Raw genomic sequence first — 24,965 nt, 5'->3', positions numbered from 1 at the left:
CAAATACCGTTCCACAAACTTTACAACTATAAAGTAATTTTAACAAGGTTTTAGGGAATATGTTTATGCAAAAGTGGAACACATTTTTCTCTTGTCTCTTCCAATAATAATTGTTGTGCTTAGTCAAGTGATTTAATTAAAAGGTCATGAATCAGAAATTGTATTTCGTGTTGTAAGTGAGAATGCAAATATTTAGATGTTGTTCTACGGAAGAGTAAGAGTAAGTTAATTATTGTCATATCGACAAATGACTCAGCTATAAAAGAGCTTTAAAAAAATAAGACTCAACTATGATGAAACAAATGAGTACAATTTAAACTGTTTGATTCATTGATTAACACGAAACTTGGTCGAACATTGATTTTGAACAGTAATCACAATTTATTTCTTTTATTGTATTTTAGTTGAGCAATTTATTTTTTGCACAAATATTAAGAAATGAGGGTTTAGAGATTAAGTGAAGAATGAATACAGTAGAAATAAGAATAAAGTACTAAACGAGAAAGAAAAGGTAAAATATGAGATTGAAAGATTTTGCAAAATAAGAAAATAATTCATATATCATAGGACGATCCAAAAATAAATACGACTTGACTATAGTAAAATTAATAGAGTATATTTTTCATATTGCCCAAATTCAACATCCATAGAAATAACACACATGTATGCATAGAGAAAAAAAAACGTATGGTGGAAAGGAATAATACCAAAATAACAAACTCATTGTACCCAAAAAATACTGAAAGTTCATTATTAAATATATATAAAATAATAAAAAAAAACCTTATTTGTATATAAATTTCTTCAAAATGTTTAACAAGGATCTAACTTTTGATAAATATACACCTATCGAATAGAAAAAACCCTTTCATTTCCGTCGAATGATCCATATTCTGGATCAATATTTTTGGATGCTAGATTTTAAGAGTATCATCTGGTACAGCCGGACATGCTAAGAGCATCCTCAATAGCGGACGTCCGCTATTGCGTCATAAACGACGGATGCGGACGTCGACGACGGACGAAAGGTCGTCCTTCAGTTTCCGCGGAGGTCTGTGCGGACGTCCGAATTTTTTATTTTTTAAAAAAAACTCTATATATACGGCTCGTTGCAAACTCTATATAGATCCCGTTCGCCTAGCGGCAAACTATACAGATTCAAGGCATAACATGTACTTTGTTTGAATCGTTTTTTGGTTTGAGATGATTTTTTTTGTGAACTATGTATTTTTTTAATTTAAATATGTATGTTTTTTTTAAAAATAAAATGGTTGCATTTTTCCCGTATTCGTGTCGAAATTTTAATTCTGTAAAATTGCATATTTGTAAATTTTGATTATTGTGGATGTCCGTCGGGATGTCCTTGGGGATGTCCGCTATTATGGAGTGAGATGTCCTAATGACGTAACTGTGCTGTGGGATGTCCTTATGACGTGGCAGAAGGTGTTTTGGGTTGTCCGCCGGGACATCCGTCCCTATTATGGATCCAATTTTATCGGATGCGAGGGTACAAAAACTATTCTTCGCTTAACAGGAGGTTTCACTCATCACCAATAAAGAGAGATGAGAGATTTGGGATTTGAATCATCAACAATTCTTCTCAATTAGCGACTGCAAGTTTCTCTCGTCAAAAAACAAACTTACACAAACCAAACAACGTAAACGATAAGTCGATAAGGTAGCATAGCATATACTACCATTTCTAATGCCTAAAGCGTAATTTTAAGAAAATACAAAAATAACCTATTCACAAAGATGCTTCTTCATTCATATGCTTGCATCGTCTCATTGGTGAGGTGATCATGCTTGAATCTAATTCAAGCACCTATTTCATTACAAAATGATCATTCTTCGTCTACTGTGATTGCGTGTCAGCCTGAAACAGACCGCCCGGTATCAGATATACAGCTCATGAGACCAAAAATGTCGATAAAGTACTTATAGAAGGAGCCAAGGAGAGCAATCGAGGGCTCTAACCTGGTAATGACAGCATGGTGCGGCGCCTCCCAACGTACATCATAGTTTTGTTCACTAGAGGCAGCTGTGCTGATTCCTTCCGTGTTGCCAGAAATTTCATGCTGCAAATAACATGATATGCACGAACCTATTAGGCACGAACCTATTAGGCAGTCTTGATACATGATGCATACTCTAACTTCAAATGTGATATAGAAAAGGGAGGAAGAGAGAGAGAGAGAGAGAGAGAGAGAGAGAGAGAGAGAGAATGGTGAAGCAAATTGCTTCACTGCATATCAAATATATAAACACAATTCAACACAATGAAGGAGAAAACTCAACAATCACAAAGCCAATACCAACATGAGCTATTTAGCTCGCAATTAACTAAATCTCTACTTAGCAATTCAGCACCAACAGCTCAAGAAGCAGGGGAAAAGTTGCAACAAGAAAGGAGAAGGTATCATCAACTTTCCCGTGTAAAACAAGGAAACAAGAGAAAATTAAGCAACTGCTGCACAACCAGTACTCCATTCAACTTCATGTTTATCTAGAATACGTAGGCACTGTTTGGTAAAGGAGATATGATTAGGAGAGCTCAGATAGCAAATGTGATGTGCTATCCTTATTGTTGATAATACAGTAACATGGTATATTGTTTGGTAGCGGTGATAAAATATTCACATAGACAACAACAAAAAAAGTTTGGTTCACAAGATGGTAAACCAGCTAGCAATTAAGTTTGACAATGTTAACCTTCATATCTTATACTATGACAGATGATTATGTCCTTGTAATCATCATTCCCAAATCTATTTTTATGCCTTGCATACAACTGACTTCCTACAACCTTCAATCCAATTTTGTACATCAAGAAAAAAAAATTCCTCTTCAAAAATATTGTGTCAACATAAAACAGTAGAGTAGATCACCAATGAATTGCTGAGCTGCAAAGCAATACTCTCCAGCAATCACGAAACTCATTCAGGAATCAGGAGGTTAGCCTAAAATCTAATACAGGCCATATTGATTTCCACATTACAGAAATCAAACTTAATTGTTATAAACAATAGAGACCCTATCAATAGTGAGAGGATCCTCCAAGAAAAACTTCAACTTCGATGGCCTCTTCGCGGACAAAAATTTGCACATATCCCACCAGCATTTTGCAACATTACCCCAAAATTGCCTCGTAATCGAACCCTTCCAGCGGCTGCCCCTCCACGGACCTCCTCAACTGCCGCTGCAGCTCCTCGCGCCGAATTTTGGCCACCTTGAAGCAGTCCCCAAGCTTCGAATCAAGAGAATAAGATGAGATTTTGCCAGGAGACAACGAGATTGAATACGCCATTTTCTTCTTAGGGAATGTTTAGGGACACTCCGGGTTAGGGATTATAGAATTCAGAATTGAGGAATGGGTGGTGCGATCTTGTTCTATGTCGGCATTAGATTTTGAGATGAAGGATTGGACGAAATCAATGCCAAGAACCCAAGGAGGTAGATGAAAGAGGCGAAGAGGGAGAGAATGACGATGAGTTTAGAGGGGGTGAGAACGTGGAGGGGGACTAGGTTGCGGATCCTCAACATGGGAACCAACTGAGTTCCCTTCCAGCCTAGGGCTGCAGAGGAGGAATACGAAAGAAGGAATGACTGGAGTTGGTGAGGTTTCACGAAGAGAAAGAAGAAGCTTCATTGGAAGGGAGACAACGTATCGTAGCTCCCCCACCCGTTACCATATCCAAATAAAATGTCTGTTTCTTCCAGCAATCTTCAGCAGGCCGCTGATTGAACACAGGCCGTCCGTACATAGTATCATACCTACCAAACATGTCTAGTTGCCAAGATAGCTCCACTATCATAGAATTATCACCCCTACCAAATGAGGCCTTAACAGAACAAGTCTCAGGCAATTCGGAATCATGAAAAATATTTAAAAAACATGCTTCTATTCTGTTTCTAAGCTAAGCATCAAATGCAGAAATTCAGTTGAATATTTCAAGGCAAAGACTGTGTCCAAACTCTCAGGCAGCACAAATTTCATTTATGAACATAGCAACAAACCGATTCAATAATCCAATACAAATCCTAAAAACATTAATCCAAACACCCTTCTTTTCTCCTTAATCATACAAAGATCTCCACCTAAACGACATGGAATTTCGTTACCATGAGCTTTAACACAAGCTCATCACTCCACCAACTAAGTAGACTACTTTGTATAATTTCCCCCATTCTATTGCTTCATTTTTACTCCAACCAACTAAGATCACAATATTAGGGTTCCTCACAGAGGAGGATAAGTTCATAAACCAACAAATTAAATCACATAACACAAAATTAGGGTTCCGCATGGAGGGGAAAAGTTGACAAACCAACAAACTGAATGAAAGAAATCAAAATTAGGGTGCCGCAGAAAGGGGGGAAATAAAATTAACCTGGTGTAAGGCAGGGGGCAGAAGATGATAGTGTAATCGGCGCCGGTGCAGGTGAAGGTGCTCGTCTTATCGTCGTAGGCGTAGCTGTAGGATCGCGGGCACGCGCTCTTGAAGAAGAGCGAGTACGGCGACGGCCCGCAAGTCTCCGGCGTATTGTACGCCTCGCTGCAGCAGAAGGCCGGATTGCCGAACGCCTCGCACGCGCTTCGGCACGCGACGGTCTCCCTGGCATGCGCCACCGCCAGCCCACGCGGGCACGCACCGTTGAGGTCGACGAGGCAACCCGTGGAGCTGCACCCGCTGCTCGCGGTTGTACCCCCCATAGGGATTATCAGCATCGGAATGTTGTACCCGTCCACAAGGCTCACGTCGTAGAAATCCAGCCCTTGGTCTCCGTTGAGAGTGAATTCCGCCAGCGTCGCCGGAGGAATCGCGCCGGCGCCACCGCAATCCACCCTCCCCGAGGCGCAATCGGCGGTGGCGCATGAGAATTTGCCCGCGGAATCAGTGGCGCAGTGCGTCCGGGCCCAGACCCGGCCCGACCACGATTGGGGCGCCCGCAGCGTTCTGGATCGCCCGCTCTTGAGAGTGAAGCCGGTCGGGTTGAGAACCGGGCGGTCGGCGCCCGTTAGTATACCCGGCCATATCGTGTGCCGGCACCGGTTGACGAACTTGAACGTCGTCGTTTCGACCTCTGTAAAATTCCGATTTAACGAATTAAACAAATATCACAAAAACAAAAAAACGAATATAAGTAAAATTTAAAGAAGATGAGAGATTGCCTGAGAAGAAAGAGAAATTGATCAAAAACAGCGAGAGGAAGAGGGTGGAGAAAAGCGGACGGCTCATTTGGAAGATTGAATTGAAGTGAAGTTGCAGCTGATTATGCTATTCTTTTCGGGATTTTTTGGGTTTTGAGTTTGTAATAGTAATAGATTGAGGCTTCACCATTTTTGTTTATACTAAGTTTTTTCTGGAACAAATTTAGTGGGAAAAGGAAAAGGTAGGATTTTTGGAAGGTTATGTTCATGGCTTCTTGCTTTACACTTTTCTACTTTTCTTGTTATATTTATGTACTGGTAATTGTGAAAATTACGTAAAGTAGTGGATTAAACTTGTTTAATTTGGACTATTTGCGATTTAATAATATTTCAGTAACAGAAATCATACTGTACTTGTATTGGTATATTCATTCCACCAGAAATAAGTTCATCATTTTTAAGAGCATCCGATCGCACGAGTAGTGGATTAATGATCTGGAGCCCGGTCGCACAGAGTTCGGGCTCAGTCGTCCTCGGGCGCCCGAGAGAGACGATCGGTCGTTCCCTTCGGGCGCCCGATTGCAACTCCGAGCCCGAGCCCGATCGCGACAGTTTTGCAATTTTTTATTTTTATTTATTTTTATTAATTTAGTAATGTAGTGTTTTTTTAAAAGCTTTTTTAAAATAATTTAGCAATTTAGTTTAGTAATGTTTTTTGTTTTTAAAGATGTAGTTTTTTTAAGTATGATTGTAGCGTTTAATGTATAATATATTTTGATATTTTAATAATTAAAAATAAAAATAAAAAATAATAATATTAAAAATTAAATGCAAATTGAGTTTAATTGATAGGACTCACCCTAGGACATTATAAAAATTGATGACGTAGCGACCACTAGGGCGCCCACTAAAAATGGATGGCACGTTGTTTTGTAAAATCACTCTGGGACGCACGACCGCACCCACGCACCCATAGTCTGGAGAGTTAGCGGCAAATAGAAAAAATTTATTGGGCCTTATCTAATGGGCTGATGTTGTTTTGAGTTGGACTCGACTTATACGTTACACTCATGGCATGACATATGGTGAATGGAGAGTCATTATTGATATATTTAAAAAAATAATATTTCCTCATTTCCACTTTAGCAGTTCTATTGAATTTTGCGTCGAGCTTTAAAAATATGTAAAGAAAAATTTGGTGAAAAAAATATTGGAATATACTATTAGTTCTATACTATAACGTTAGTGGAATGTACCATTACTATTTATGAAAGATTCTACCTAGAACTGCTAAAGTGAGACGAGACAGTATTTAATAATAGAAAATTTTATTTACAAGAGTGGCTAGTTTTATTTGTTAGAACAATATATGAGTTTGAGACATTCAGCAAGACACATAAAAGTATTAAACACACTAGCAGATTCAACATATATGTTCAGAATTTGACAAGTTTCAATCATCGCCATCTTGCTTTCCCGGAGCCGTTTCTATTGACGAATGGAATAGTCTTCCTTTGCACACTTTGTAAACTATAGCAAGATCTAAAATAATTTCAGCTTCAAGTATGCAAATGCAGAGCAAAATCCCCTCTCAAAAAACTATATAAAACAAGTTGAAGTCCATGTCGTCATCAATTCACACCTTTTAAAACTCTTAAATCTTGTCCCATGTGAGTTGGTGATGATTCTAGCTCCTCTATATAAGTGTGGATAACTCTCTCCCTTAGACCATGTTTATCAGCAACCCCCAATCCAACCCAACCATCCACTTTTTCAATATTTTATTCATTTCTATCTCCTCCACATCATTTTCCACATCATTAATATTCATCCAACCCAACCACACATATTTTCATGGTTTATCAATGACCACCCAACCACACTATTATATGGAGTATTTATTTTTACATTATTTTTTAGTACTATTATTATTACATGAAATACTTATTATTGTAAATTTTTTGAAAAATGTAATAAATGACAAACTAAAAATTATAAAAACAAACAATTCTGCAATGAGATTGCGTTTCAGATCTTCTTCTTCTGGAGTTAAGTCCCTCCTAGCCATCAGCGGAGTAAGGATAGCTGCCTTGATGTTCCGTTCATGAATATCACTAGCTGCTTTGATCTTCCGTTCCTGAATATCACATTCCCTTTCACGCGTGACTCTCATTTCACGCAGTGCTGCAGTGAAATCATTAGGAATTGTATATGATGGTGTTGCAACTTCTTTGCCTTTTCTTTTATCCTTAGCCTTAGTTTGATCTCTTCCAATAGGACGTTGCAATGTTGAAGAACGACTCTCAGGAGTGGAGTCGATTTGAGGTCCTCCTTCCTCACTAGTCCTCGACCTTTTTGAGCTCCCACGACTTTCTTCAAGACTATCTTCATCTGGGTGGAACGCGTTGAACCAGTGCTATTCAATTTCAATTCCCACTTGGGATTAAGTCTCATCTCCTCCTCAAACACCTTATGGTGAGTAAATTTGCTCTTACCATACAGTTGTTGAGCGGTTTTCTCAATGTCCTCTTTAGGCTGGCCACTCGTAGCTCGATCATGCGCTTTTTTGTATGCACCAACCCATTTTGAGACATTTGCGTTGAGTCGTTTGTAGCGTTGTTTCAATGACTCCAAACTTCTTTCTTCACCAATTCTTGGATTTTCTTTTCTTGTCTGCTCATATAGAAACAGAACATTTGCCATAGATGGTTACTAGTTTGGTTGGTGCCAACAACTGCATTCGTGCTCACGAAACACCAAGCAGACATTAATGCCATGTCTTCTTGCTCACTCCAACCATGTGGGGTGTTTACAGCACTCTTAGTTTGTGATATGGCTTGGCTTGAATGTTGATTTTGAAATGAACTTTGAAATTGCTCAGAATTCGGAAAATCATCAAAGCTAGGGAAATAATCTTGAGAAAGGTTAACATTTTGGGAAGGGTTGAAGTCTTGGGAAGGGTTGAAGTTTTGGAAATCGGAGAATATATTATTCTCATCATCCTCCATAGCTAGCAACAAGGGAAACTAAAAAATATGAAATTCTACTAAACAATAAGGATTATAGGAGGAGAAAAGATGATATTTTTTGTGTGTGCAAAACTACAGCAAATGTGGTCTCTATTTATAGAGGAAGAAAAATTATGAATTTTGGTATAAATTTTATAATTTTTTAATATAATATATTAAAGATATATTAATTATTAAAAATAATAATATCAGCCAATGAAATTGTGTCATTTGGCACAATCTCATTGGCTGAGTGGTGAAATGAGAAGAGAGACCCATCGGTCTGTTTGAGGAGAGAGAGACATGTGTCAAGGAGAGAGACCTATGTTTAGAATTTTTTTTTAATTACAATAATTACGTGGAGGTCGACCTCCAAAGACCGATAAACGTGGTCTTATAAGACTGTTTAAGGGTTGAGTGACCCATTTCTAATACCTTTCTTCCAAAAAAAAGTTTAGAAAATACAATATTTACAGAATAAAAGCACATTTAAGCTATAAATAAAGGACAATACAAATTAGAATCTACAGCTAATCTTCACAAATTGCTTAAGAACTTGTTCATAATTCAAATCGAAGAATAAAATAGGAGTAAGTACTGGGGGTAATAGAATTGGTATTAACACACCATTTTTCCTTTGAAAATCAAACAAATATCTCCACAAAGATCTTTGATTGTGTGTTCATGAGAGCATCCATGACCGTGCTCTTGCCAGCGGCACGGTTGTGGGCCCGGGCGGTACTATTCATGCCTGCTATCTGGCAAGAGCACAACACCCACAACTGTGCTCTTCCGCAAGGACGAGCACAATTAATTTAAAATTCAATTAAACAATAACATTTCCATAATATTAAAATTCATTTAAAAACCACAATAAATATTACAAATGATAAATAAAATTAAACATTACATAATTAAAATCCCCAAAAGCAGAACGAACGCCCTCGTAAAAATTCTTTAAACAAAGGATTCCAGTGGACTCACCGATATGCAAATACTCGTCGAAGATGTCGGCCGTTTGCCCAGTAGCGAGTTGTCGGATGGCACACGTACACTTCTGCAACGCCGTGATACTTTGCCGGCCGGCTGCATCTACACCTGTTTGAAAGTATTCAACACGTGCGGACAATGTGTTGACAATTCGCATGAACAAGCGCTTTGACATGCGAAAACGGCGCCTGAAGTAATCTGCCGGAAACCGCGAATGGTCGGCAAAGTAGTCGGCAACGAGCCTTTCGTGGGCTCCCTCCCGGTCACGATGGATGTAGCGGCGATTTGATCTAGTGCGTTGAGGAGGATGAGCGGGGGTATTCGCCGCGACATATGCTTCGTAAGCGGCACGATGTTGTTCGTAGTATTCTTGTTCTTCGCGCTCCGCTTCCGCCATGAGATGAGTGAAATCCATTTGATGTTTTGAGTGAAGGTTGAATGTGTTGATAGTTTGTATAAGAATTATGAATGAGAGATGAATGAGAGATGAATTGATGTGATAAATGAGTGATGAATGTGTGTATTTATAGATGATTTTGGGAAAAAAAATAAAAAAAAATCAAAAAAATTAAGAAAAAACGGGAAAAAAACAACCATATTTTTGGGATTTGGAAAATATATTTTTTTATTTTTTTAGCATTATTTATAATTAAATACCGATTTTTTTAAAAAAAAATTGAATGCAACGGCTACGCCGTTTCCCAATCCCGTGCCGCCACGTATGCGTCCGCTGGCACGGACGTGCTCGATACATCGAGCAGCGCCGTGCCAGCGGCGCGAGCGCAGCGGCGGCGACCCTTCTCCTTGCCGCTGGCACGGACGGCGGTGGCGACGACCGCCACCGCTGCGGATGCTCTGACCAGTGTGGTTTTAGTTTGAATGAATTATCAGATTGGACATGTTGATTATTAATTCAAAATCCAATCATTCATGTTAAAACAACTCCCACCCTATGGACCAAGAAGGGAACTCATAAAAATGATTGTGCTAGTTGATGAAATTACTTTGAATCAATTATTAAGCATAGATAATGTTGGCACCAAAAGTTTCTCCAATTAATGGCATCATTTATCAAATTGCAATGTCGTCAAATCATTATAACAATCCACACCATGACATACCAATGATCAAATACTACCAAGTAAAAGGAAAGTAAGTCAAAAATTGAATTTTATTTTGAGATGCAGTAGTAACTTTAGTTAGCATAAGTCAAACATTCTACTACATCCCTAAACATTACATACTTATATACGTGGATAATAAGATTTTATATCTAAGTGATATGGATATCTTTAATATGTTCAATAATTTGGGATAAGAAATTGGATTTCCTGTTCGAGATATGAAAGCACATGCAAATATTTTGTCTACTAAAAAGAAGTATGGGAAAAATATTGACCCAACAAAGTCCCTTTTAATCATTTCCATAAACATAAATACACCCCATCCCCAATCGGCAAAGTCACATATTTCATTTTTGAATGCTTCTTAACATTAATATTTGGTTAAATTAGTGTTAATTATTGTCATCATCATCAATAATTATAATATCAAAATCTCTGTCTCTTATGTAACTTTGCGTGGACGTTAATGTTGCACGCTAGATATAATGACCATTTTTTTTCGAATTATTAATATTCTCTTAAAACATACATACACATATAGTGTGTATTTAGACATATTAACCAAAACTAAAAATAAAATAAATAAAAACAGCTAATATACTTATACATATATATAATCGATGGATCGAAGTTCGCTATTTATCAGGAAAAAAATGCTAAAACGTTTTAAATATGTTTGAAGTGCACACAAATAAATAAATACGGAGTAATAATCATTAATAAAAATAAAATAAAATAAAAATATTTTTTTGAAATTCAAAGTGGTTTATAACTTTATAGTATTACCTGAGTCATGATCATAGAGACAGTCAAAGGAGACAAATTTTCAGAGAATGTTTCTGGTCCCATTGTCACGGTTTATCATTTCTCCAACAAATTTCACAATCACTATGTTTCTGATGCACATAAATAAAACCATAATTACATAACATGTTCATATCTATGAGATAAAATAAAATGTAAGGGTTTATCTTTGGGAAAAAACGTACTGTGTTAGTATTTAGGTAGAGTAATTATTGATTTTGGAGTATATGATCTTAAATTTCTTTATCCTTTAATTTTGCGAGGGGTGGGTGAATGGTGATTTTCCTTGAAAGGTAAATCAAAAATTTTAGAATGTACCCTTTAATTTTCTACACTAATTAGAGTCTTAAATTATTTAACATAATCAAATTTAATAATATCTGTCACACACACACTTTGTCTCACAAAAATGTACTGCCCTGTAATATTTATTGTCTCTGCAAGAAAAGACAAAAAAGAAAAGGTAAACATAAGGCTGTATAAATGTATATGGGTTGTATGGTTTTGCCAAAGAAGAAAGCAATAAAAATTAAAATGGAATCTAAATGATTATTTGTTGAAGTTTTGGTACAAAACTCTGACTTTTTTAAAAACAAGAAACACACATGTTTTTTACTTTAATTGCAAAAAGGGTAAATAAAGATAAACTTTTTCTTTTGTTCTTCTTGTCTATCGTATAAATCTATAAACTCTCGAATAATTCATTTAAAATTTGAAATTATACGTATATTTTTTTCTATCTCAGATTTCTAAAAATTATGTTTTGTAATTGGTCAGATTAAGAAAGCAACATACGCATGTAAGTTTATTTGTATTTTCAAAAACAACTTATGAATTACTATATATATTAAAAAAATATTAGTAATGGAGTAGTATACTTATGAGTTATGAGAGCTACATATGAGTAAAAGCTGTAAACAGTTAAAAGTATTTTTGAAAAGCATGCCTGTACCATTTCATCTTCTTGAAAATAATGAATAATGATTAATAATGATAAAAGTTTATTCTATATATCATAATTTTTTTCTGTATGTTGATAATTGTCAGAAATGTACTCCATTCTTCACAAAAACTGAAGTTGCTAAATTAAAGTAATTGCAAACTCACATGATCAACTAATGTAACGTTTTTAGTGTTTGGTTCCAAGCATATACTACTATTTGCATTAATTATACACTACAAATACTACATCACATCTAAGTATGAGTAATTTACATATAACTCGATACTATATAAAAAAAATGTAATTATAATCGGAAAATAAAGTTTCTATCGTAGTAACAAGGCATCATTTTATCCCTAAAAACTTGGAGTAATATATAATGCAACAAATAATAATGTATGCTTTGCATTGAACTAATGTGAAAAATAAGACTATTTTAGGGACTAGATGTGCAAAGATTCTCGAGCCCTCATAAATTGAGTAGCTTCCCTATTTTACCCCTATGTGATTAAATACAGTAAATATGAGATTATTCTTAGCAAAACGACCACGCCCGTTTAGCTGCAATCATTTGGTCTCTTTTCTCATTATTCTCCATATTAACCCCTTATTTTTATTGTTTTATTTTATGTTCTAAAAGTATGAAATACGTATTTTGGAATGCCCCAAATATAAATATTTGTCGAATTCGAATTACTCCACCGCATTGTAGGCTACTGACGATATTTCAAAATTATTAATCAATATAAATATTAGCAAACAATAAAAAAATATATATATAAAGGAGAAGGGAATGAAACAAATCGGAGTTTGTTTTTTTTTTCCTTTTTTGAAAGAAAGGAAACAAAACTAATAACCCTCCGTGACATGTATGAAAAGATTAATTAACAATTAATCTCGGAATTAGAGACCCCCTCGTGCGGACAGGACTGTCACGCTTATACAACTAATAAACATTAAACTAATACTTATTCATCACATAAACTTATATTTAATCAATCAAAACCCTCCAACTATAAGACAAGACCATCATATTATATTAAAATAAAATAAACTTAAAAAAACAATCAACTCCTGTTCTCCAAAAAAAACACCTTACAGGCTTACACAATAGCGCTTTGAACCTCTACAAAAGCGTGTTTTCTCCCTTCCCAAAGTCGCTCTTCACCATTATTAATATTCCCCCCCGCCATGTATATATATAGACACGCAGGCTTCTTCAATTCATGCTGCATTGCTAACTCATATTCACACTAACATTTCCGCTAAAGAGTTTACACTAAAACATAGAAAGAAAATGGACTCTTCCGACAAGGCGGCGGAGAGCGCAAACTACGTGGAAATGGAGGCCGAGGGGAAGCCCTCAACCATGAAATCAAGAATCTCGAAGCTCTTCTGGCACGGCGGCTCCGCCTACGACGCTTGGTTCAGCTGCGCTTCCAACCAGGTTAGTACTTATTTTCTTGGATGTCACTTTTTTTTTGTTAAAAAAATGCAAGTAATGGGTGTGAGTTTTGCAGGTGGCTCAAGTGCTGCTGACGTTGCCGTATTCGTTCTCGCAGCTGGGGATGACGTCAGGGATATTGTTCCAGCTGTTTTATGGATTGCTTGGGAGCTGGACTGCATATCTAATTAGCATTCTCTATGTTGAGTATAGGACTAGAAAGGAGAGGGAGAAGGTGGTTTTTAGGAACCATGTTATTCAGGTAATAATAATACAATTATTATAGGATTTTTTTCACGTTTTGCTAATTTTGGTTACTTTTTTGGGGTGGGGAAACAATAGTGGTTTGAAGTTCTTGATGGGCTTCTTGGGAAGCATTGGAGGAATGTGGGCTTGGCATTTAACTGCACCTTCCTCTTGTTTGGATCAGTTATTCAACTCATTGCTTGTGCTAGGTACTGTTTGTTTTGAATTTCTGTTGTTTTAAAGTATTTACTAGCATATAGTAGTTGTATGAGAAATTGGTTGATTTGAAACTGTTGTGCAGCAATATCTACTACATAAATGACAATTTGGACAAGAGGACATGGACATACATCTTTGGGGCATGTTGTGCAACAACTGTTTTCATCCCATCTTTCCACAACTATAGGATTTGGTCATTTCTTGGTCTAATCATGACCACTTACACAGCTTGGTACCTCACCATTGCATCTCTACTTCATGGCCAGGTACTACCAGTGATGAAGCGGCGAATTTTCGATGGTAATTAATGCACGTAAAAATAAATTACGACACAGAGGTTTTACGTGGTTCGATTTACTGAGGTAAATCTACGTCCACGGGGAGAAATGGGGGCAGGTTTGTATTGCTTGATCTGCGAATTACAGCTTACAACACTGGCCTGCTTTATGATATTCTCTCTAGAGAGCTTTTTTAGAGTTTAAAAGAAGAAGCAGAAGACCTTATCTATCTGACCTAGGTTCTATTTATACAGTGAACTAAGATCGTGGCATGCAGCATTTATTAGGTAGTGGATGTCGTGGAGATCGTGGCGACCTTGCATGGGTCCACTATCCTGCATGAGTTAATGACTGCTTGACACCACTAAATAGATCGTCGGTGTAGTGGAGGTGGAAATCTTGTATGAGTCCACTATCTCCTAGTTCGGTCGAATACTGAGACCGAACTGCTGAATTATTGCCGAGCAGCTTTTGCCGATCTGAGAGTAGAGCTTGATGCCGACCTGAGAGCAGAGCTTGATGAGTTGGCTTTCACCGAGCTGTAGGCTGGGGCCGAACTCTTTGGTTGTACCGAACTGAACTCTTTAGTCACGCCGGACTGATACTCTTTAGTCATGCCGAACTGATACTCTGTCTTGGGCTTTACTGCTGTTGGGCTTGTTTAGTACGTACTCCATCACTACCCCCCCCGAAAAGCGAAGTGAATCACTTCGGCATTCTGGAAAAAAGTATGGGGTAAGTTGATGTTTGTCCACGGTCTCATGAAGTGAACTCTTCTTTGACCGGACTTGGTTTGTGTCCTAATTTGGCGAGTTTTATCGCTCGGATCGGACTTTCCGTTGTCCTAATTTGGGGATCGGACTTTCCCTTGTCCTAATTTGGGGATCGGACTTTCCCTTGTCCTAATTCGGCGAGTTTTATCGCGTGGATCGGACTTTCCCTAGTCCTAATTCAGGCAAGTTTTATCGCGAGAATTGGACTTTTGTTGCAGTTCGTTTCAGACGAAGTGCTTGTTTAAGCTGAATTGTGGTCTTGTATCCTCTTTAGAAGCTTTGACGCACAATCGTGGGCTTGTTGCAGCTCGTTTCAGACGAACTGCTTGTTTAAGCTGAATTGTGGTCTTGTATCCTCTTTAGAAGCTTTGACTCACAATTGTTTAGCTTGTATATGTTCTAAGAAGGGGATCAGTCTTCGAAGAACAAGATACCTCAGTACCATTTGTAAGAGACGACACGCACAGAGACAGACAAAACACACAAACAAAACGCACAGAGACAAATAAAGACCAAGTAAACCAAATAAAGCACATTGAGCAAACAGGACTCAAGACTGACTGACCGGACTGTCTCTTACAAATGGAACTTTTTGAGGTTGGAAATGTGCCATGTTCGGGGTACCTGTTCTCCTGACATGTGAGCCAATTTGTAAGACCCTTTGCCGAGGACTTCTGATACCCGATACGGACCTTCCCATGTGGGTTCGAGCTTGCCCAGCTTTTCTGCTCGGCTTACTTCATTGTTTCTCAGGACGAGATCTCCCACTTGAAATTGCAGCTTCTTCACCCTTTGGTTGTAATACCGGGCTACTTGCTCCTTGTACTTGGCTGCTTTTATGCATGCCAATTCTCTTCTTTCTTCGGCAAGATCTAGCTCGGCTCTCAGTCCGTCGTCATTCATTTCTGAGGAGAAATTTAGAGTTCGGGGACTGGGTACGCCGATCTCCACCGGAATTACGGCTTCAGTGCCGTACACCAGACTGTATGGAGTTTCACCATTGGAGGTTGTGGGTGTAGTTCGGTAGGACCATAGGACTTGAGGGAGATTTTCTACCCATTGTCCTTTGGCTTGTTCTAACCGAGCTTTTAACCCTTTCACCAGGATACGATTTGTTACCTCCGTTTGTCCGTTTGCTTGTGGATGAGAGACCGAAGTGAACCGCTGTTGAATATTCAGCTCTTGGCACCAATTCTTGAACGTCTTGTCGGTGAACTGAGTCCCGTTATCCGAGATGAGGATGTGGGGTATGCCAAATCGGCACACTATGTTCTTCCAGACGAAATCCAATGCCTTCGAGCTCGTTATCGTAGCTAATGGTTCAGCTTCTACCCACTTCGTAAAGTAATCCACGGCAACGACTAGGAACTTCATTTGCCGAGGAGCTTGAGGAAGTGGTCCCACTATGTCTATGCCCCATTGCATGAAAGGCCAAGGGCTTTGCATAGTGGATAGATCGGTCTGCGGCATTCTTGGGATATTTGCATGGATTTGGCACTTCGGGCATGTCTTGACGAGCTGCACTGCTTCTTGTACCAAGGTTGGCCAATAATATCCCCATCTTAGAACTTTTTTAGCTAAAGCTCTAGCTCCGATGTGGCTACCGCACGACCCTTCATGAACTTCTCTGAGGATGTAGTCCGTCTCTTCTGGTCCTACGCACCGCAATAACGGCTGGAGGTAAGACTTTCTAAAGAGGACTCCTTCATGAAGTTCGTACCGAAGTGCTCGGCACGTGATCTTCCGAGCTTCTCTCTTATCTTCGGGCAATTGTCCTTGATCCAGATACTGCAAGATCGGCGTCATCCAGTTCGGCGAGCTGGATATTGAATGTACCTCGGCTTCATCAATGCTTCGATGCATTAATTCTTCCGCCTTTGAGCTCGGATCTGAGGCCAACTTACTTAAGGTATCTGCTCGGCTATTTTCCGCTCTGGGAACGCGGATTATCCGAAAATAGGAGAAACTTCGGCTGATGCTTTGCGCTTTGTCCAAATACTTCTTCATTCTCTCGTCACGGGCTTCACTGGTACCCAACATGTGATTTACTATGACTTGTGAATCACAATGGACTTTGAGAGATTTGACGAGCAGACTTTGCGCTAACTGAAGTCCGGCCAGGAGGGCTTCGTACTCGGCTTCATTATTAGTAGTGGGGAATAGGAACCGAAGTGAGTAGGTTACCTCGTGTCCGTCGGGAGCGACGAGTAAAATACCAGCTCCACTTCCCATCTTGTTTGAAGCTCCATCTACGAATCCGCTCCAGCAGTCTGGCGGCTCTACTTCGGATTCCAAGGGCTGTGCAAGTTCGGCATTGGCAGACTTTTTCTGTTCGGCAATGACAGGGATTGCTTGATCGAACTTGGCCTCTGTAAGAAAATCTGCCAAGGCTTGTCCCTTGATGGCTTTCCGAGGTAGGTACTCGATCGAGTGTTCTCCCAGCTCTATGGCCCATTTGGCGATTCTGCCTGATGCTTCTGGCTTGGTCAAAACTTGCCGAAGAGGCAGATCGGTTAAGACACATACCTTGTGAGCATAGAAGTATGGCCGCAGTCTCCTTGCTGCATTTACTAACGCCAGAGCAATTTTTTCCAGAGGTTGATACCTTGTTTCTGGACCTCTTAATGCTCGGCTTGTAAAGTAGATGGGAAACTGCTTTAGGCCTTCTTCTCGTACAAGCACCGCGCTGATGGTTTGATCTGATGCCGCTAAGTATAAGAATATTACTTCGGCTTCGGTTGGAGCAGAGAGAATAGGAAGCTCGGCTAGATAACTTTTGAGCTCGTCAAAGGCCTTTTTCTGCTCGGCTCCCCACTCGAACTTTGGTGCTTTTTTCAACACTTTGAAGAACGGCAGTTGCTTTTCGGCTGCTTGGGAAAGGAATCGATTCAGTGCGGCTAGACATCCGGTTAGCCTTTGCACGTCATGTATGGACTTCGGCATTGCCATGTTTTGAATGACTTGAACTTTTGAAGGGTTTGCCTTGAGTCCGTCCTTTGAAACCCAACAACCCAGAAATTTTCCTGAATCTACCAAAAAGGTACATTTTTGGGGGTTGAGTTTGAGGTTGGCTTTCCGGAGCACGTCGAGAGTGGATTTGAGGTTGTCTTCGTACTCCGAAGTGCTTTTGCTTTTGACAACTATGTCGTCGACATACACTTCAACCTGTTTCCCGATTAGGTGCCGAAAAAGCTTGTCTACCATCCTTTGATAAGTGGCTCCGGCATTCTTTAAACCGAATGGCATCTTTTTATAAGCGAAAATGCCGAAATCGGTGATGAAAGCTGTTTTCGGAGCGTCACTCTCATCCATCAACACTTGGTGATATCCTTTGTATAAATCAAGAAAACAGAAAATTTCGAAGCCGATCAAAGCTTCTACTTTTTTATCTATATTCGGAAGGGGATAGCAATCTTTTGGACAGTGCTTGTTTAGATCGGTAAAATCTATGCACATCCGCCATCCTCCTCCTTTTTTCTTGATCATCACAGGATTGGCCACCCAAGAAGGATATTTCACCTCGAATAGTACATCCGCTTTTAGTAATTGGCGGACTTCGTCATGGATGACTTGGCTTCTTTCTGCCGCAAAGAGTCTTTGCTTCTGTTTTACTGGCCGGATTGAAGGATCAATATTTAACCGATGAGTGATTACCTCGGGGGGCACTCCGGTCATGTCCAACGGAGACCATGCAAAGACATCTTTGTACTCCTTGAGGAGCTGAATGGTCTTTTCCCGGAGTAGAGGCGTTCCTGCGAAGCCGACGTTGACCGTTCTGGATGGATCATCTTCGTATAACTGAACGGTCATTGAGTTCGGCTCTGAAGTGACTTCGGTCATCTCGCTTGCCTCCGACTCCGGTTGCTGTGATTGCTATGCTTGATGGTGCCGAACTGATTGCTCGGCACTTTTAAGCGCAATCTGCAGACATTCTTTTGCTCTCTTTTGATCACCTCGGATGACCGCTATCCCATTTTTAGTGGGAATCTTGATGGTGAGGTGATAAGTAGAGCAAACGGCCCGAACTGTGTTGAGCCAGTCCCTCCCCAGGATGATGTTGTACGGAGACCGAGCTTTCACCACAAAGAACTCGATCATCGTATTGGAGCTTGTAGGCGCTTTTCCCACCGTGATCGGAAGGCTGATAATACCTTCAGGGCGGGTGTCCTCCTGGGCGAAACTTTTCAGAGGAAGTGGAGCCGGACTGAGCCGAGCTGGATCCACTTCCATTTTATCGAAACATTCTTTAAAAAGAATGCTGACTGACGCTCCTGTATCCACAAATACTCTGTGGACCAGTTTGTTTGCCACCCCGGCTTGGATGACAATAGCGTCTTGGTGAGGAGAGATGGCTGGGACGGGATCGGCATCTGAAAATGTAATCACTTCGTCTTTCTTCAGCCTTTTATGTGTTGGTTCCTCTTGATTGGAACCTCTGCGTTCTGCTTTTAGGGACGACTTAGTCTTCCCGGCTGGGAGAGCATCAATAGTCAGGATTACTCCATCGTATTGCGGCTCGTCGTCGTCTTCGGGATCCTCATGTCTTTTCGGATCCTGAGGATTGCAGTTCGCACTTCTCTGCCTTTTGTTCTTTTTCGGCTGCTTGCTTTGGTATTTTTTTAACGTTCCTGTTTTCACAAGAACGTCAATACCTGCAGCCAAATCTCGGCACTCCTCGGTATCGTGACCGTGGGTTTGATGGAAGGAGCAATATTGATCCTGAAGTCGCCGTGCGGCTGATTTCGTCATCCGCTTTGGTTTTTCGAACATATCGGAATGTAGTTCGAAAATTTCCGCTCTTGACTTGTTTAATGGTACGAACTGAGCGGGCGGCTTCTCAGGATTGAGACGTGGTCCCAATCTGCCTTGTACTGGTGCCCTTTGAATTCTTTCAAAAGGAGTTCGGCGAGGAAGCACCTGGTCGCTTTGATCGGGCTTCCTTTTGTCTCCTTGGGATGAGCTGTCTAACGACCGTTTTCGACGGTCTGCCTCATCCGCACGAGAAAACTGGTCCGCAATGTCCCACATTTCTTGAGCTGTTTGCGGACCGCACTCCACGAGCTTTCTGTAGAGAGCTCCGGGCAGGATTCCATTTTGGAATGCCGAGATGACAAGTAGATCATTGAGATTATCTACTTGTAGGCATTCCTTATGGAATCTCGTCAGGAAGTCGCTGATCTTTTCGTCGCGACCTTGACGTATAGAAAGCAGCTGAGCCGAAGTGATTCGGGCTTCCGCTTTCTGAAAGAACCTCCTGTGGAAAGCATCCATGAGATCTCGGTAGGATCTGATGCTGCCTTGAGGAAGGCTGTCGAACCACCTTCTGGCGTTCCCGATGAGCAACTCGGGGAACAGCTTGCACATGTGGACCTCATTGAGACCCTGGTTCGCCATATTATATTGATAGCGTCCCAAGAAGTCATGAGGATCCTCTAGCCCGTCATAAGTCATTGACGGTGTCCGGTAGTTCCGCGGCAAAGGAGTCCGGGTGATGTCGTCCGAGAATGGAGTCTTTAATGCTCCGTACATGGCGAACCCGACATCTCTTCGGTACGGAGGAGATGGAGTTCTCCTGTGGTTCCGGTACCGAGGAGGAACATGTCGGGGTTGAGGATTCTTTCTCCTGGAAGACACGTCACTACTGCGGTAGTGACTTTCATGTCTGGATGAGGAGGGAGAATCCGCCGTTGTCTTCTCCGACTGTTGGCTCTTCTGCAGGAAGGTTAAGAACTCCTCCTGCTTCTCGGCCAAGAACAGCTTGACAGCCTCGTTCAAATCAGGCTGCTGGGAAGACTCGGTGTGTGGACCTTTTGAGCGGCTTGCTCCTTCTCCGTGAGAACTGGAAGTAGATTTTTCACGAGGCTGCTTTCCAGGCCTATGGGCTGCTGGATTAGCTTCCTCATGGTTATCACGGACGGAGGCACGGGTGTTATGTGATCTGGTATGCATTTTTTTTTTTTTTTTGGTAGAAGAGGATCAAAAACTCGCTTTATCACAAATTTGGTTCTCTGTTTCCCACAGACGGCGCCAGTGATGAAGCGGCGAATTTTCGATGGTAATTAATGCACGTAAAAATAAATTACGACACAGAGGTTTTACGTGGTTCGATTTACTGAGGTAAATCTACGTCCACGGGGAGAAATGGGGGCAGGTTTGTATTGCTTGATCTGCGAATTACAGCTTACAACACTGGCCTGCTTTATGATATTCTCTCTAGAGAGCTTTTTTAGAGTTTAAAAGAAGAAGCAGAAGACCTTATCTATCTGACCTAGGTTCTATTTATACAGTGAACTAAGATCGTGGCATGCAGCATTTATTAGGTAGTGGATGTCGTGGAGATCGTGGCGACCTTGCATGGGTCCACTATCCTGCATGAGTTAATGACTGCTTGACACCACTAAATAGATCGTCGGTGTAGTGGAGGTGGAAATCTTGTATGAGTCCACTATCTCCTAGTTCGGTCGAATACTGAGACCGAACTGCTGAATTATTGCCGAGCAGCTTTTGCCGATCTGAGAGTAGAGCTTGATGCCGACCTGAGAGCAGAGCTTGATGAGTTGGCTTTCACCGAGCTGTAGGCTGGGGCCGAACTCTTTGGTTGTACCGAACTGAACTCTTTAGTCACGCCGGACTGATACTCTTTAGTCATGCCGAACTGATACTCTGTCTTGGGCTTTACTGCTGTTGGGCTTGTTTAGTACGTACTCCATCAACCAACTCACTTCACTTTACTTCTCATTCGGTTAGGACGAGTCACTAATGATAATTTGTTGCTCGCGCGTCGTGTATAATATAGGTCGAGGGCGTTACGCACTCGGGCCCAACCAAGATGGTGTTGTATTTCACTGGAGCCACAAACATTCTATACACATTTGGGGGACATGCTGTGACTGTGTAAGACATTCAAATATAAAAATACTACTATTACAAATGCTCTGTCTGGTGGGGGTTAAAGGGTAGATTTGCAGGGGGTTTTGAGATTCTTTAGTCTTTATACAAGTTTAAAAGGGACTGAACATTGACAAATATAGACATCCAGATATGGAATCAAGTGACCAATCACTTTTATTTTTTCATAAAACAATTCTTTAAGTTCAATGTCATGCCTTTTTCATGCTATATTTAGTCGTTTTCAAACACTGCCATTTTCTTTAGGCGTGCTAAGGTGAAAAGAAACGCACTTTCTTGGGAACACTTTTGCCCTTTGGAGTGTGTAGCTATAAAGCCTCACTTTTGTTCATATAAAGCCCTTATGATAAAATTGATGCAAGTGGAAAAGGTTTTTATTGATTCAATTGTAAGCTCTAACATAAATGCACAATCTGTCCTAATGAGCTACGAAATGACATTACACAATAAAGGGTTCAGATTTATTTTGAGTAAGAGAGCAATTAATGAAGAGATAACACCATCTCAAGGTAGCAAGATGTGGGTGGTTGTGTGCTTTAGGATTCAATGCTGTGAATTTATTGGGGTTTTTTTCAGACAAATCATAAATGTTGGATATATTTTTGGTGTTGGGACAGAGAGATCATGCACGCAATGTGGAAGCCACAGAAATTCAAGGCCATTTATCTGTTAGCAACACTCTATGTGTTGACTCTGACCCTCCCCTCTGCATCAGCTGTGTATTGGGCTTTTGGGGATTTGCTGCTTAATCATTCCAATGCTTTCTCTCTCCTCCCAAGATCTCCATTCAAGGACATGGCAGTAATCTTGATGCTAATCCACCAGGCAAAATCTTGAAACCCCACATTAGTAACGCCATTCATTGAGGCCATCTGTTAACACTATTGTTGTTGTTTGTGGTGCAGTTCATAACGTTCGGGTTTGCTTGCACTCCACTGTATTTCGTGTGGGAGAAGGCCATAGGGTTGCACGAGTGCAAGAGCTTGTGCAAGAGGGCGATGGCGCGGCTGCCAGTGGTGATCCCGATCTGGTTCTTGGCCATCATCTTCCCGTTCTTCGGCCCCATCAACTCCACCGTCGGATCGCTTCTCGTTAGCTTTACCGTCTACATTATCCCGGCCCTGGCTCACATTTTCACCTTCAGATCAGCCACAGCACGAGAGGTAACACCCACATTAACCCACAAATTCAAACTTTTTTACTTATCAAGCTCGAGATCAAGAGGATAATTTGACCTACATATTTATTGGGCCTTATGCAGAATGCAGTGGAGCAGCCTTCGAAGTACTTTGGGAGATGGGTGGGTGCGTATCTGATCAACATATTTGTGGTGGTGTGGGTTCTAATTGTTGGATTTGGGTTCGGTGGATGGGCTAGTATGACTAATTTCATTCACCAAATTGACACATTTGGGCTTTTCACCAAATGCTACCAATGCCTACCTCCGCCACATTCACCTGCTGCCGTCGCTCCAATGCCGCCTCTCAGGGCCAACTCCACCCATCGCCACGCCCTTTGAGCCAATGAAGTTAAATGAACTACGAAACAATTTTGTGCCATTCTATAAGAAAAGGTGTGTAATTTTAGAGTAGAGAGCTTTCTTTTGGTTGTACAATGTTCAAGCCGAAACTATGGCATTGGTGAATTCACAGCCAAAATGGAAGTTCCCTCGAAATACAAATTTCACTGCTTGACTATTATTGATTAAAACTTCAAACAGACAAATGTTGAGATTTATATAATGATGACATAATAAGATCTCTCTCAATAATCCAAACAAAGATATCTCTCCCAATAAATGAAAACAGATAATCATTTTATATCAACGTCGCTATCAAAATATTCAGATGCCAAACAAAATTGAATCGATGTTGCTTCTGTAGATTAGCTAGTTCTGACATATCATCGCTAATTCGGATCGATTTGGTACATAATTGAAAAAAAAACATATCATTAACATATTCGACAGAGGTATATCATCAAACCACGGATTCCATCTACCTTCCTAAACGATTTTGATTCAAGTAAAAAAAACAGAGCAATTCAATGAATTAAAAATTGGACAACAAGAGAAACACTCAATTCATTTGATAGATTGCCAACCAACATGTTCATACATGTACGCATGTATACATTTGTGGACAAAAATAGAGATAGACCAACATCACATTCAAAATATTCAAACCCTAAGGAAAAATGAGAAATCTGGGGAACAGACAGTAGTGAAACCCAAAAGTGTCTTGCCCACACCAGAAACCTCATTATGCAGTACCATATGAGAAACCCTAGACCACTAGACCAGACCAGAAAACAAAGATAAACATAAACCAAGCTCAGAAACAGCTACTGACGGAAAACGAAGCAGATCTAACGGTTGGAGTTAGGGCACTCGCGAGAGAAATGCCCTTCCTCACCGCAGTTGTAGCAGCCGCCGCCGCCACCACCACCACGGCCTCCACCGCCGCCACCACCGTAACGGCCACCGCCGCCGCCACCACCTCCTCCGGTCGGGCACTCCCTCGCCATGTGACCGTTCTCACCGCACTTGAAGCAGCCGCTGCCGCCACCTCCTCCGTAGCCGCCACCGCCGCCTCCGTAGCCACCCCCGCTGCCTCCGTAGCCGCCACCGCCGCCTCCGTAGCCGCCGCCGCCGCCTCCGTAGCCACGATCTCTGCCTCCTCCGTTATAGCCGCCTCTTCCACCTCCGTAGCCACCGCCACCGCCGCCGCCTCCGCCGCGGGTGCTGCCCTGCACAGACGCGCCATCAGGTCCGGTTACGTTGGCCGCCTTGGCGCGGCCGTCGCTCCCGTACTCCACCGTGTATTCGACGACCTCGCCGTCGCCGAGGCTGCGGAATCCGTCGGATTTGATGGAGGATTGGTGGACGAAAAGATCCTCGCTGCCGTCATCGGGAGTGATGAAGCCGAACCCCTTCTGATCGTTGAACCACTTGACAGATCCCTTCTTCACTTCGCCGTCAGACATCGTTTCCCAAACCCTAATTTCACACTCTCTCACTTAATAAAACCCCTTTCGCTATCTAAACCCTTGTGGTCGATGGAATATAGGCCTCCA

The 24,965-nt window shown here is 41.0% G+C and overlaps 3 protein-coding genes across 3 annotated transcripts; 1 reads left to right on the top strand and 2 right to left on the bottom strand.

Annotated features, from left to right (window-relative positions):
- Positions 1-1,578: 1,578 nt before the first annotated feature.
- On the bottom strand, positions 1,579-5,437 carry LOC121750792 (thaumatin-like protein 1b). Its single transcript, XM_042145402.1, has 4 exons — positions 5,174-5,437; positions 4,392-5,085; positions 1,978-2,078; positions 1,579-1,876 (listed from the first exon to the last, which is right to left on the bottom strand). The coding sequence occupies exons 1-4, from the start codon at positions 5,238-5,240 to the stop codon at positions 1,872-1,874; spliced, it is 867 nt and encodes a 288-aa protein (XP_042001336.1). The 5' UTR covers positions 5,241-5,437; the 3' UTR covers positions 1,579-1,871.
- Positions 5,438-13,273: 7,836 nt separating this feature from the next.
- LOC121750577 (auxin transporter-like protein 5) lies at positions 13,274-23,561 on the top strand. The gene is made up of 8 exons (XM_042145137.1): positions 13,274-13,468; positions 13,542-13,727; positions 13,808-13,920; positions 14,013-14,196; positions 21,778-21,875; positions 22,508-22,715; positions 22,796-23,053; positions 23,152-23,561. Exons 1-8 carry the CDS (start codon positions 13,319-13,321, stop codon positions 23,407-23,409), a joined length of 1,455 nt encoding a protein of 484 aa, XP_042001071.1. The 5' UTR covers positions 13,274-13,318; the 3' UTR covers positions 23,410-23,561.
- A 402-nt stretch (positions 23,562-23,963) lies between these two features.
- Positions 23,964-24,965, bottom strand: LOC121753044 (glycine-rich protein 2-like). The gene has a single exon (XM_042148193.1). The coding sequence runs from the start codon at positions 24,873-24,875 to the stop codon at positions 24,258-24,260; it is 618 nt and encodes a 205-aa protein (XP_042004127.1). The 5' UTR covers positions 24,876-24,965; the 3' UTR covers positions 23,964-24,257.

This window comes from Salvia splendens, chromosome 10, assembly GCF_004379255.2.
Source record: "Salvia splendens isolate huo1 chromosome 10, SspV2, whole genome shotgun sequence".
NCBI classification, from domain to species: domain Eukaryota; kingdom Viridiplantae; phylum Streptophyta; class Magnoliopsida; order Lamiales; family Lamiaceae; genus Salvia; species Salvia splendens.
The sequence above is the reverse complement of the archived record's forward strand: the minus strand, read 5'-3'. Positions and strand labels throughout refer to the sequence as shown.

Bases quoted from the DNA above. Each gene is read 5' to 3' on its own strand.
- LOC121750792 (XM_042145402.1), bottom strand. From the start codon at position 5,240: ATGAGCCGTCCGCTTTTCTCCACCCTCTTCCTCTCGCTGTTTTTGATC. The intron at 5,086-5,173 runs GCAATCTCTCAT...GGAATTTTACAG, and splicing joins CAATTTCTCTTTCTTCTCAG to AGGTCGAAACGACGACGTTC. The intron at 2,079-4,391 runs GTTAATTTTATT...TGTTATTTGCAG, and splicing joins TGCCCCCTGCCTTACACCAG to CATGAAATTTCTGGCAACAC.
- LOC121750577 (XM_042145137.1), top strand. From the start codon at position 13,319: ATGGACTCTTCCGACAAGGCGGCGGAGAGCGCAAACTACGTGGAAATG. The intron at 13,469-13,541 runs GTTAGTACTTAT...TGAGTTTTGCAG, and splicing joins TCAGCTGCGCTTCCAACCAG to GTGGCTCAAGTGCTGCTGAC. The intron at 21,876-22,507 runs GTAAGACATTCA...GTGTTGGGACAG, and splicing joins GGGGGACATGCTGTGACTGT to AGAGATCATGCACGCAATGT.
- LOC121753044 (XM_042148193.1), bottom strand. From the start codon at position 24,875: ATGTCTGACGGCGAAGTGAAGAAGGGATCTGTCAAGTGGTTCAACGAT.